General features: G+C 35.6%; 1 protein-coding gene across 7 annotated transcripts in view; it reads left to right on the top strand.

The window, feature by feature from the left end:
* Nucleotides 1-14,058, top strand: part of MCTP1 (multiple C2 and transmembrane domain containing 1) — a 544,348-nt gene that overhangs the window by 378,761 nt on the left and 151,529 nt on the right. For all 7 annotated transcript variants that reach the window (XM_081498745.1, XM_081498744.1, XM_081498743.1 and 4 more), the window contains 5 exons: nucleotides 489-591; nucleotides 2,345-2,447; nucleotides 2,780-2,881; nucleotides 3,262-3,336; nucleotides 5,551-5,670. In XM_081498745.1, the coding sequence (XP_081354871.1) occupies nucleotides 489-591; nucleotides 2,345-2,447; nucleotides 2,780-2,881; nucleotides 3,262-3,336; nucleotides 5,551-5,670 (503 nt within the window). The remainder of the gene's footprint in view (nucleotides 1-488; nucleotides 592-2,344; nucleotides 2,448-2,779; nucleotides 2,882-3,261; nucleotides 3,337-5,550; nucleotides 5,671-14,058) is intronic.

The following is a 14,058-nucleotide window of genomic DNA, read 5'->3' as shown; positions in this document are numbered from 1 at the left end:
CTGCAAAATAGCAGTTTTCCCAAAATAAACTTGTTCAGGAATTTCTATTACAAGTTCCTAGTAACTCCGATGAGTTGGAAAATACATGCAACTTTATGCATGTAAAGTGAAGGGGCTGAACCTTTCAAATGATCATTAAATTAAATAAAACCTGATTTAGGGATGGGCACATATCACATTTGCCCTCATAATTGGCAGTTACAGTATTATTTTTGTAAAAACAAAATTTGCAAATTCAAATAGCTATATAAATTAGCGCTTTAGAACTTTTCTCAAGTTCTAAATTGCTCTAAATCACAATTGTTAACATCACCCTGTTTACATCTAACTCTATTTTAATGTTTGTCTGTTTTTTTCATTTTTTAAAATTGTACTTTACTTTCTTTTTTTCTGTAAAACTTTTTAGAAAAGAGATGTGGTCATAGTCACGATACTGATAGCTGTGGGTGCTATTTATGCTAAAACTGTTCCCCCCATATTTCTTGTAGGTAAAAGTGACCCATTTTGTGTGGTTGAGCTGAACAATGATAGGCTGCTGACACATACTGTCTACAAAAATCTCAACCCTGAGTGGAACAAAGTCTTCACATTGTAAGTAGTCATTACCTTGAGCTCACTTCAAGAATGATACTAAATGATATTTATTTTCGAGATTTTTGTGTGTTTTTTCTTAACTGATTAACAGCTCAGGGCATCTGGCCTGCCTTTGCCAGCAACAGTGAATTGCATAATTGCATTACCTTCCTGAGAGGGGAACCTGGGGGAAGGGTATGCCATTTTTCTGTGTGTTTATACAGATATTTTTTTTTAAGCTGTGCATTTTTTTTGACTAAGGATTTTGCTCCCATTAACTGAATTGCCATACTGCTTCTTCCTTTTATACTTTCTATTGAAATTCTCCCCAATTGCATTGACACCAAGGAGGACAAAGCTCTATTTGTTCCATTGCTCAAATCAGCAAACAATCCAGTCTCGGATTCAGCAGATGTTTTAGTTTTGGTTTGTTGCATTTTAGCACAATAAGAATATTAAGTACTGTCCTACTTGCCCCCCCCCCAAAAAAAAAGGAAAAAGAAAAAACCCTTTGAGTTAATTTTCTTTTTGCTTTAAAAAGTTTGTAAATCTTTCCAATCATTCACTGTAAAAGCTGCCAATGCTACTCTGTAGTATCTCCTAAATTTGTGGGTTTTTTTTTTTTAAGCTGGGCTTTAGAAATGAACTCTGAACAAAGGAAAACTCTCCAAATAGAAGTACTTCTTAAAAGTTTTCTAACATAGTTTTATTTTTTTGTAGATGAGAAACTGCTAAATTCCTCATTAATTTCTTATAATGTCCTTGCTTAAGATCCAGTAACTAATCAGATTTAATTATCTGACCAATTTATCTTTAAGGAATTTCACATTTTTATAAGACATGAAAGCCTGGTCAGGAGACTTGCACTCCTAAGAAGGTTGTGGAGAGTGGTTTTCTCTGGAATGCATAATTGAATGAATAGGTTTGATTATTATCAAAGCCATTAATTGATTGTGCTCTGATAAAGCCTCTTCTCGCATGTGGCTGCAGTCTTTCAGTAATGAATATATTCATTTTTTGTTTTCTCTTAATTCATGTTTTCTTGGTAAACAGTTTGATCAAAGAATAAATGCTGTCAACAACTGGGGCTTATTTTTCTAGAAACAAATATGAAGAGCTTGCACAGTTGTTTATTAGCATATGTTGTCTTTGGAACATAATGGAGCACTACTTAATTTCTAAATCCTAGGGTGGTACAATAGCTATCAATGTTACATTTTCTCCATTCTGTATTCTGTGTAGTTAATTTTTACCATAAATTTAACAGAAATAAGTTAGCATTTTGATGAGAGCTGTGGATAAAAATTATAATAAAAAAGAACAGTGATACAAAATATACTGTGACTCTTGCTGAAATCAAACCTGGTGGTGCTTTATGTGGGAGTTATAAGAAGATAGAAATTATTGAAATAATGAGAAGGAAAAGTCTAAAAAAATCAGTGCCACTTATCAATGGTTTTTTTTTTTTAAACAGTGATTTATTCTGTGGCCATCCAGATGGAAGTTATATTTTATTGAAAAATTATAACTTAAAGTTAAAATTGTATTCAAAGTTCCAGATAATAGAACCGTCACTGCTGTCTACTAAGATGCATTGTGGGAAATTCTATCAGCTACCAAGCTGCCCTATGTATGTGTATATGCAAATAGCATACATAAAACACATATACACCACATCAGCGGGAGCTATCTAAATTTTCAAAAGCATTTGTGTTCTTGTTCCCCACTGATGAAGTCTTTTTTTTGTCCCCTTACATATATTTATTTGCAGCAACATTAAAGATATCCATTCAGTTCTTGAAGTGACAGTTTATGATGAAGATCGGGATCGAAGTGCTGACTTTCTGGGCAAAGTTGCTATACCCTTGCTGTCCGTAAGTTTTATTCACCTGACACACAGCTCTGTGTTGCTTTTGCTTAAGGAAAAAAAAAAAAAACCCTCAGCTCTATATCTGTCATTTCTCAACCAAGGTCTGTAATAAGAACACTAAAAATTTTAACATACTCAATTCACGGCCATGTTGAATCCCATGATAGTTAATTTTTCCTGACAGACTTGATCCTGGTAATGAACAGGTACTTGTCAGAATTGCCACAGTTGTTTTGGGTTCTCTGTCAGTTTCAGCAGCTGGGGGTCAAAGGTCACTGAGGGAGTGTATTCAGTGGAGACCGCGAGACAGACGGCTGTCATGTCCTTTTCCCGCAGATTCAAAATGGTGAACAGAAAGCCTACGTCTTGAAAAACAAGCAGCTGACAGGGCCAACAAAGGGGGTCATCTATCTTGAAATAGATGTGATTTTTAATGCTGTAAGTCTTAACTTTGGCTTTTTTGTACTGCTAAAGAGTTCAGTTTCATGAAAGCTTTTGTTCCTGATTTGTAGAGAATTTCTGTCATCCCTTATTTTCTCTAAACCTTGATGTATCCTGGAGAATACGCTTCTGCCACTGCCTGGCACACCCACACTTTCTGTTATAGTTGGCGGCTGCCGCTGCGGCTGTTCTGTGGCCACTGCCTGCCGGCGTCAGAAATGGAAGCGCATGCATGTGCCACTGTATACATTTATATTTTATGGGAACCGCAGCCAGGACTTTGAAACTTTAGCAATGATTGCAAATTGAACTGCGTGAAAAATTTGTAAGCATTTGTAATATATTCATCCATAACAGACACATATGTTGATGTATAGGTGAAAGCCAGCTTACGAACATTAATACCCAAAGAACAGAAGTACATTGAAGAGGAAAACAGACTCTCTAAACAGGTAAACAGCAAGGAAAGATGAATCCCTCTGGGAAGACCTGATTATATCTGTAAAACATCTATGTAAATTCAAATAAACTTTGGAGGTGTGGGGCGGATGGGGAAAGACTGAAATGTTTGATCATCTACTGATGTGAAATGGCTCTTTCTTTTCTCCTTTCTTTTCCTCTCTTCCCTTCTTTTCCTTGAAAGATCAAACAAGGACAATACCAAACTAATAAGTTGAATGGGGGTGGTCAGAAAGGAAAGGGGATACTGTAGGCTCTGCATAGAATGGATATGTATTCATGCGTTAGCAAAAGAAGGATCATTTTGAACATAAAATACAATTTGATTGCCATGGAATGTGTAAATGAGAACACCAAAAGCTGAGGTTCAAATATGCATCCAGACCACCCACAGGTATGATGCAGGTGTGTGTAAAGCAAGCCCAGCGTATAGCTCTTCCCTCTAATCCACGAGAGAGGGGGCTCTATCTTTTAAGGGAGACCTTCCTGTTAATTAGATTTCAACTATGATCTTTTAGAAGTGAACTTTTATTGGCATTTTTAGCTCAGGAAATAGAAAATCAAGAACCCTGATTTTCCTATCAGGAAGAAATTTTAGACTTGATATCTTGTAATTAGACTTGTAGCTTTAAATTTGATTTGATATCAAGTTAAGAAAAGAGCACTTAGCTACCCCTTTTAAAAGTTGTTTACTTCCAATTAACACAGCTAAAATAAAATATATTTGAGACTCTATAGTTTACAGAACTCATCTGTGTGTGTTAAAATCTTTAATAATTTTCTGTGCTATTAGAAGACCAAAACTACTTTGTTTTTATTCCAATGACTTCACCAAAAACAGTGGAATCTTTAGTTGTTTAAAGACAGTGCATGAGGTACAAATGTAATATCTATCCAAATGGAAATACAGATTACATTTTTCCACAGTTATATTTAAAAATAGTAAAACTCTTAAAGGTGATTAGAGGCCAAGAAGGAAATAAATAGGGACACTTTTTACTTTGCCTGAAAGAAATTTTAACTTGTTTAAAGTGCTGTGCATGTACCAGCTTCTATATGTACATACATATGCGGATGTTTTCCATGTAAGCCAAGTTAACTTTACATAGCTACTTCTTTAAAATACCAGATTAGCATTGAAAGATACTTGTAAGTGGCAAAATATTAACCTGCAGACATAATTACTCCAATTATGAACATAACTGTATGTAATTTTTTGAACCTGTATCTAGTATATGGGCTGTTTGTCTTACAGCTGTAGCCATGCCTTAGTTTTAAATTTTTTAATTATATAAATTCCCATATGCCTGTTAATCTTGTCCCATATCTACAGTTTACTTTTTGTCTCTCTTTTTTTATTGAGGTGCAGTTGATGCACAATATTCTATGTTACAGGTGTACAGTATAGTGATTCACAATTTTTAAAGATTTGTTCCATTTGTCATTACTATAAAATATTGGCTATACTTCTTGTGTTGTACAATATATTCTTGTAGTGTATTTTATATGTAATAGCTTGTCATATACCTTTCTTAAGAAAATATTTTGTAAAGTACTTGGTTACCATACATTTTTTCCTAAATCCAAAATTAGGAAAAAGTAATGAGAAATGTGGGTAAAATTTATTGTGGGAAGGAGAGAGAGGAAGAGAGAAAAGAGAGAAGGGGAATGAGACTGTGATAGGAAGAAAGGGAGATCCTACTGAAATGGTGATAAAATATTCTTTTTTCTATAATAAAGCAATACTTGGCAGGTTTTTTCTAAGCCCCTCAATAAAAACATCCCAAGTTAGCAATTTCACTTTGAAATATCTTGAAATGAAAGCATTTAAAGAATTTTAAAAGTACAGGTTTTCAGAATTTTTAAATATATTTAAAGTTCTCAGCATTTTAAGTGTCAAAAAAAAATGTTTTTGATGGGTTGGAAATTTTTTTTTCTTTTGAACAGAGGTAACTCAACTTGCATGATAGTACTCTTTATGCAAATATGCTTAACTTAGAAATTGCTCTTGTAATTTAGTTCTTTCCACCTTCTCCAGATATACTTCTTTCCCTCTAACTTGTGAGCCAAATTGCTTGGTATATTCTTACAACTTTATTAACTTTCTGAATTCATATTAAGTCACACTAAACTTGAAGAATTTTGTAGCATATCTGATGGATTTTAGTCTTGCAAATTCTAATAATGGCTTTCATCTTCCTTTACAGCTGCTGCTAAGGAACTTTATCAGAACGAAGCGTTGTGTCATGGTGCTCGTAAATGCTGCATACTACGTTAATAGTTGCTTTGACTGGGATTCACCCCCAAGGAGCCTCGCTGCTTTTGTGGTATGATCATACTGTATTACTTAGATTGTTATTCATTAAATTTGGTAATCATAGCTGCATGTTTCTGTGGCTCTAGTTACAGTTATGTCGATGTGGCCATTTTTAACTTCTATTTTGAGATTTGACTGGGCAGATTTGCCGTGGGCAGGAACCTGATGGATTGTTCAAGGTCTGAGTCCAAGAATACATCCCCACTCCCTGCTTCAGATTTCCGGAATACAAGACATCTCAGCTAATGTGTAATTTTCTCTGTGACAGTTAAAAAGTAAAATTTTACATGTTACATAATCCCAAAGTCCAATAGCAGGGCCAAGAAAAGTCCTTAGTGTTAAAAAAAAAAAAATTAAGACTCTTGACCATCCTCATTTTAATTGTATTTATCCTATAGATATCTTTTCAAAATATGAAAATCTTTGGCAGTAGAATGCTAGTTGTAATACTTTAGAATGTGAATCACGGTTGGAAGTGGATGTTACCTATGTAAGACATGCTTTATTATTTCTGAGATTTCCAGTTTTTAAAAAGGCGCAAGTGAGAATTTGATAGTTCCAGAGTCCTCTGACAACATTTTACTTTGGTTATTTAAAAATTGCTGATGAGACCAACTTGCAAAGCTAGAAATTCGGAAAGAATTGTTTCCTATGAGCTTCAGCTGAGATTTTTCTGCTCTCACATTATTTTTGCGTATTCAGGATCTCAGTCTGAAGTTTAAGTGGAGTCATTCTTTTGAAATCTTTCATTTTATTGTCATACTTGTTAGAATATGAGTACCCTTATGTGTCCTTATATTTGCGGGTTTCGCAGACTATGACTTTATCTTGGGGGGCTTACAAGAAGAGCTTTAATTATAGTAACAAGTCAACATTTTAGTATTACCATTCAAATGAGTGTAGGCACATCAGTTTAATACTTTGAGCTCTGGCCTCCTCTCAGGCCTTGTATGGGACTTTCATTAATGTCTGAGCGCATGGAACAAAGAGTGTGTACGTCCCTTTGTATTGTGAGTTACCAGAAAGTTAGGCAGCCTGCTTCCCATAGACATGTTGTTGTCTCCTTAAAGAAAGCAACTGTCATCATCATTAAGTTTTAGAAAAGAAAATCTGCCTCTCTCCATATTCTTTTATTTAGCTCTTTCACATGATAAATACATTGGAATACTGTTAAACAAACTTTGTTGTTGTTTTTTGGCATCATAGAGGCGCTTTAATGTTAATGAGGAAAAAAAAAAATGATGTTGAGTTTAGGTGTGTATTTTATGCCATTACGTCCAGATTCCGGGGGGCCGGATAGCAGACACAATAACATCCTACCGAGAGTGTCATGCTGCCATCTTTGTTTCTCTCCTTTGTTTCATAGCTATTTATGACATTTGAAAACAGAGAAACCTGTGTAATTATATCATTTGTTCAGGAACCTTCATTTTGGATACTTCAGCATTACAGTGTGTATGTGAGTCTTCACAGACTTCATCTGGCTTCTAGAGGTCTCTCCTGTACAATGAGTCCAAGATGGTGGACTTTCCTCACAATTCCTACTGATTGAAAATATGTCTATATCAGCCGGTGAAATTCTGAGAAACTTAGCTACACAGTCCTTGAGTAATTTCACTGTAGAGGCGTCAAAATTCTCTGGGGAAGAAAGGTAGTGATCTCTCTCTTAGCTGGCGGTCAGTTTCTGACAGACTCGATCCTGTGAAACAAGCTGAATGCAAGAGGCTTTCAGGAAGGAGGGGCAGAGGAGACCATAAAAAAGGCAGGAAAGGGGACTCCTGACACCGATGGTGAAAAAAGACAGGCCAAAAACTACAGTGTGACTACATGTTAACAGTAATTTTGAGAAGAAGCAATATTATTAATGGTTTCGTTGAAAAAAAAAAAGCACTGAATTTCAGTCTGTTGAATGTCATTAAAACAACAAATAACAACAACCAGCTTCATTTATCTGGACCTGAACTAGAAGTTCCAGGAGACTGGGGGCCCTGCCTTTTTCTCCTGGGACTCCAGCATCACCTACAGAGCATCTAGCCCCTTAGTAGGCTCCCGGTATAAATAACTGTCTAAATCAGTAGACCAACCAATGATCCAGTCAGTCTGAAATATTTTCCTTATGTGGAGAAACTTTCTTCAGTGATGCCATATAGATTAAGAGTTTGCTCTAATAAAGCTAGTTATTAAATGATGATAGGCTTAGCTTAGTGCCTTTTAGTAATTTTTCCTAGACCTTATATTTAAATTCTAAACTATTTCATAATCCTCTATCCATCATCTCTTTTAACCTCAGATTAAATTCTAATATAGAAAGACCCTTATATAATGATAACTAATATCTATCACAAATTTATGTGCCAAAACACTTTTCCACGCACTACAGCATGAAAGTACCTTTTGTGCATTAGTAAATTAAATATTCCCAGCAACCTTATTTGAGATAGATACTGTCATTTTCCTGATTTGCAGAGGAGGAACTGAGGCACAGAAAAGTTAAGTACCTTGCCCAAAGCCACACAGATATTATTTCCTTTCCAAAAGAGCTTTTAAAATATGTACCTTGTAATCTTAACATCATAATGATTCAGGAAAACAGAAAACACCGTGGTAGGATTTGTATTCATCTTCTAGATATTAAATGATGTTCTTAAAAACAAAATGTTTCAACGATCTTATTGCATAACCAGAGCTTTTTTAGGCCAGTTTGTTGAAAAGAACTGCTTTCCATTAGGAGAAGCTATGAGCAGCACCCCATTGTTACAGACATATTGTTCCCATCATTCCCTGTTGATGGATCACGGGTCTATTATTATAATATTGGTTCCACTTGGCCCACTTTTTCATAAATGCAGCTGCCTCATGGAGCACATGCGTTTGTACCATTATGCTGCTTGGTTTTAGGCCCAGATCAGTAAACTTTATAATGCTTAAGTGCCTTTTTTTCTATCCTGTTTTCTTTTCTAATTTAGTATCCAAAAGTAAATGTAGAGTAGTGAAATTTAAACGGAAAAACAGTCATTTTTGTCCCGATGTCGGTTAGAGTGGAGAGCCTAAGAAATGCAGATGAAGAGCTGCCCTGGTCTCTTCTTGTGCTACCTGTGTGTTCTGTGGAAGGTTCAAAGCCGGCTGACTCTATTAGAAACAGGAATCAGCCTGGAAGGTGATGGATGAAATATAAGCAAGCACATGCCTGGGAATGTCCTTGTTGTTGTGTGCCATGAATTAGGATTTTAAATTTTACTATGAATATTGTATGCTTAAGAGCAAACACATACGTGTGTGATGTGGAAGGCAGGGATGCTTCTCTTTGGGAATCATCCATTTTAGACGTGTAAACGTCTCATCAATTGGGTTTAATTTTCATCAGGATCTTGACCAGACATTTGTGTTCTTGTGGATGTCAGTGGGTGCAACATGGGGAAAAAAAAAAAAAGAGTGCACATTCTCTTTTTCAGTACTGTCATTTCTCACTGTAATGAGCACAAAAATAATTGGACAACTGAGCTATCAGTAAAAGGACACACTTCAGTGTGCGTCAAAGAATTATTTTACAGGACAAACTTTAATCTTTAAATGGGATTGTAGATAATTTGTGGTACCATCTGTCCATTTGGAATTGTTTTAGCCTTTTCTGTCGTTATACAGTAAGTGCCACTGTGTTTAACATTAACATTTGATATTTTACACATTTAATTTCTGTTCTGCTGTGTGGTCCTTGGGGAGCGGAGCGCTGGTGCTACATGAGAGAGACAAAGTATTGATCAGTTAACATTTCAGCTACATTTATGTATGTCGCAAAATTAATGAAAATGCCAGACAAAAATGTCAGAGTGCACAAAAAGGTAGAATTTAAATTTGGTAGTTTAATGAAAAGTTTAAGATGTGCATTATCAAAAATGTCCTCCTGCCTTTAAAGCACGATTCCTAACAGAATAACTAAAGGGAGACACATATTTTACTTAGAGGGACAATGAACATGAATTATGAAGGGACGTCAACTCCTCAAAGTACCTTGTGTTCCAAAACGGCGTGTTTGAATGCTTAACCATTACTCATAAAATACATGTGTTTCTCTTCCTATCTGGAGAGCTACTGGCTTCACCCCTCCAGGCTGACCAGCTGGACGAGGCAGGCTTCCTACTGAGATTCCACCCCCTTAGGTTTTCCTTGGTATCCAGGCATTCCTTTTGTGTCAAAACTGAGAATTCCCTCTACAGCAATTCATTGAGGCCACTCTGGTTCATTACTCGTTCCTTTCTGGGTCCCTTTCAAATGCCCGGTTTTCCTTTGCTCCCAGATAATCTGAGCTCCACCTTCACTCAATGCCCGTTTTAGTCAAGGATCACGCTCGGGACAACAGCGACTCTGAGCAAAGCGGGGCCATTATGCAGCAAAAGAGAAAAAACAGAGATGATGTATGCAAAGAACGACACGAGGCAGCTCTCTATAGCCAAATGATAAAAAAAATAAAATAAAATAAAATGGAGGAAGTGCAAGCAAAGGAGGAACTGAACTTGCAGGGGCGATGTGGCAGGTGTACAGGGATCTGAAGACAATAGGCTCCCCAGGAAACCATATCGAGCACTTCCTGTGTAGAAAGCCTGCTGCTATTAAACAACATACGGATTTTTCTAAAAGTTATTACAAACAATAAGGACATTTTAAGTGGCCTTCATGTTCAAGGACTGAAAAGGGAGCATCGCTTAAGAAGAAATATTAATGTGAAAACAAAGACACGTCTAGATCTCCCATAGTTCAGATTCAAGTCTTAGCCTTCACTGAGCAATAGAGAGGGATTGTACTGGCCATATGGGAGGTAACTTTGAATTTCAACAGAAATTTCTAGTTTAAATAATTTAAGAGGCATCAATAATACCACACCAACCAAATTATGCTTCAGGTCTGTAGCAATTTTCAAATGATTTTTATAGACACTTTTGTTGTTGCTACTGTTTTTTTTTTTTAAGTGCCAGCAGAAAAATTGGAAATGTTCCAGACATAATTTTTGTTTTCTTCCCAAGACAGCAAAACAGAAGGACCCCTGAAAACCAAAGAAACAAGTACTAAAGTAAATTGATCTGTAACTGATGGTCCTATCTATGTATTCTTGAATTTTCCTAGAATTATGTAAATCTAAACTTCCAAGACCTTTTGCCAACCCTTCTTTATGTATGCTTTCCTCTGATGTAAGTACTTACCAAGTTTATAAACAATACTTCTGATTTAATTTATACAAATTTTAAAGGTACATTAAGCATTTCCTTCATAAATGTGTGAGAAAGAGAAAGCCTATACAGAATTTCATTGCTTTTGAAGGCTGTATACCTCCAAAGTTCCCTAAAATTCCTATTAAAACATCAGAGACCATTGACACTTAGAAAATTCTAGTACTACACTTTTCAGGAAGTAGATTGCGTACCCAGTTCATATGAACATGCTGGCACTTTAAGTTGATGTTCAAAGGATGTATTTTTCCAAAATTTATCTAGATTCCATGGAAGGAAATTGTTTTCAAGCATTAGCCAATGAAAAAAATAGGTTTTTTAAAAGTGGTACCTTTCACAAAGCATTGCATATAAATTCTTGCAACTGTGTGATACTCCCCCAGCCAGAGACCAGAATTTTGAAGTGAGTTGAATTTTAAGACTGATCACAGTTAGCTAAAATCAAATATTAATGGGACAAAGCATTTTGACTAGATTTCTCTAATCCTTGAGGAGTGCTGCTCTAGTTCACTTTGTAGGTCTATTTATTTTGTTTTGTGTGTGTGTGTAGGTCTATTTAAATGTATAATTCTTTTGTTTTATTTTTGTGGCTGTTACATATACGAAGGTAGCACTTCCTCAGATGAACACTTAGCTTTCTTAAAAAGGTGCCGATGCTCCTTTTTTGTTTATTTTAATAGATGTCAGTAAAAGGGCCTCCTGCTCTTTGAAAGTAGGTAATCACATAAGCTGTAGAATCTACTACTGTCCAAAAAGCTAATTCCTCTTAGATTTTATTTTATATTTACAAGAAGAATTTAATGCTTAAAACACCTTGCACACTTTCTCTATCATTTCTACTCTCCCTCCTTTGTTCTCTAAAGCAGGAAGTTGTCAGATGCAATAATCTGGGGACATTGTGTAGGTGACTTGAAGAAAATGAAATTATTTCACTTTTTTTCAAGTACAGTGCAGTTGTGCTGTATTATAATCAAACATAAACCGCAAGAATCACCAGCATAACAATAATACCGTATTGAATCTAGGAATCAGCCTTCTCATGAATCTTAGCGATATGTACAATGAAAGTTAGGATGACACCAATGCCTCATTGTGGTCTCTCTGGCTATATGGCTGCTGACCCATTTCACCTCAAGCAGCCTTCTTGCATTACATATCTTATCGTTGCAGCCTCAAAATCTTTATGTGATCCTTAAAAAATATGTTGCATGGTCCGGATTTTATGATTAAGTTGACTAAGGGTTAAAAAAAATGACAAAATAATGAAATCAGAGATGTATCACTGTCTGTGCTCAGATTCCTAAACCAATGTTCTTGTCCTCTGAAGAATTTTCCACCCTCAGCTTCAATTTAAATTGTTGGGGACACATAGTCTAAGCAAAGTAGCAAGGCATATTCCTTTCCAAAATAATATTCTGTCAAATGTTTTTCAAAAGAGAATGTGTAAATGAATAATTATGAAATTTATATTAGTAAAATTTTGTAAACTAAGAATAATAGCTCTTCTGAAAGATTGTACATTGCAACAGAAATGCAGTCATTACCATACTTTAGACAGTGGTTTAATTCTCCAAATGTTTTCATGCTCTTTTGAATGGGGTAAATATTAAGAAATAAGGAGTAGAATGCTTTCTATTGTCTGATTTTTCTATTTTGACCAATTATGAAGATATACCTTAGAATTATGGTGTATTCTAGTTAATTTAACAAGTGAGAAGCTCACCTGAAATGCTGTTAAGAAAGATTTTCATTGCCCCTTTCCTTGCCATCATTTTACCATGTTTTAACATTATAGTTAGAATGAATATAGACGTAGAAGCCACTCTTGCCATAGTAGGTCTGTGAGTTACGACCCTGCACTGCGTCCTCTATTTTGCTGTGATGGCAGAGATCTGACGCTCAGTGAGTGGTAACATTAGAGATCAGTAACAGTGAAGATGAAAGAGTGACCATTTCTCGTGTTTGCAGCAGTCATCAGCCACTGGCTCAAAGGGAAGTAATGAAGAGAAATTCGGAGAAGAGCTCACAAGCAAGGAAAGATGGAAATCACATCAAAGTGTAAACAGATATTAGGATAAAAATGAAAGGCAACCCTGATTTTAAGGATGGGAAGAAGGATTTTACAGACAAAACTTGGCTTTTATTTTGTTTTAAATCCGCATTTCTCAACAGTTTTTTCATATTCACTCCCCTAAGGAGAAGCTTTTCATTTAATTTAATGAGAGAAATGAAATACTAAGGAATAAGATTTTCTCAGGGAGTGTTGAGCTTTGGGGGCCACAAATCATTGTGATATGCAAGATTCTCGGTGCTCTCCCCTAAGAACCAATTTTTGCCCCCTTGGGTGCCATCTCAACCCCATTGAGAATGCATGCTCTAGAGGAGGTTTAATGTGAGTTTAACTATGTTTACTTTCATGCTCTTGGTGGTAAAGTCTAGTTTAGATTTTCTGTAGTTTGCATACAATGCAAATGATTCCCATAGATAATCAGTCTGAGGAAAGAGAATTTGTGATGTTTATACAAAATTATTGACTATATTGGAGTCCAATGAAAGGAGAGGTTTTGTTTGGCTTCATAGAGGCTGAAGAATTAAATTTTCTCCCTATGAAAACCCATCTGAGAGCTTTCTCCTCTACACCAGTTCCAAGGCTGCATTGTTGTGCTTCACTGAAATGGAGAAATGGCGTGAACATTAATTCTAGGCTAAGTAATTTCTCTATCATTATGAGGGTTAGATGGGTTTTGTCCATACATTGTACTATATTTATGACTAATAGATAATCTTTATATTCCTAAATGGATTTCATTATGTCAGAGATATAAAAGAATACTTCATTAGACTTGATTACCTATTAGATCTTCATGGGAAGGGAAAACAAAGGGGTTGTGGAATAGAAAAGTCATTTAAAACAGTGAGGATACATGTTCTACTGGCTATTCTGCATGGCTGGTTACTCAGTTCCTCACAGGAATCAAAAAACTTTTACTGTTGTAATTTGTCAATAATAAGTAAACATATGATGTTTTATATCCCACTTAGCTATATAAAAATAATTCTACTGCATTTTCCATAGTTAGCAATCTCTCGAGTTTCTGCCAAGCCAACTTCAGGCAATGCTTACGTGTTTGAAACAAGAATATATTATCCAATTTTGTTATAAAATGTTGGTGAAT

This window comes from Giraffa tippelskirchi, chromosome 6 (genome assembly GCF_054371585.1).
Source record: "Giraffa tippelskirchi isolate mGirTip1 chromosome 6, T2T-mGirTip1v1.2.pri, whole genome shotgun sequence".
In the NCBI taxonomy this organism is placed as follows: domain Eukaryota; kingdom Metazoa; phylum Chordata; class Mammalia; order Artiodactyla; family Giraffidae; genus Giraffa; species Giraffa tippelskirchi.
This window is presented reverse-complemented; position numbering and strand designations above follow the sequence as displayed.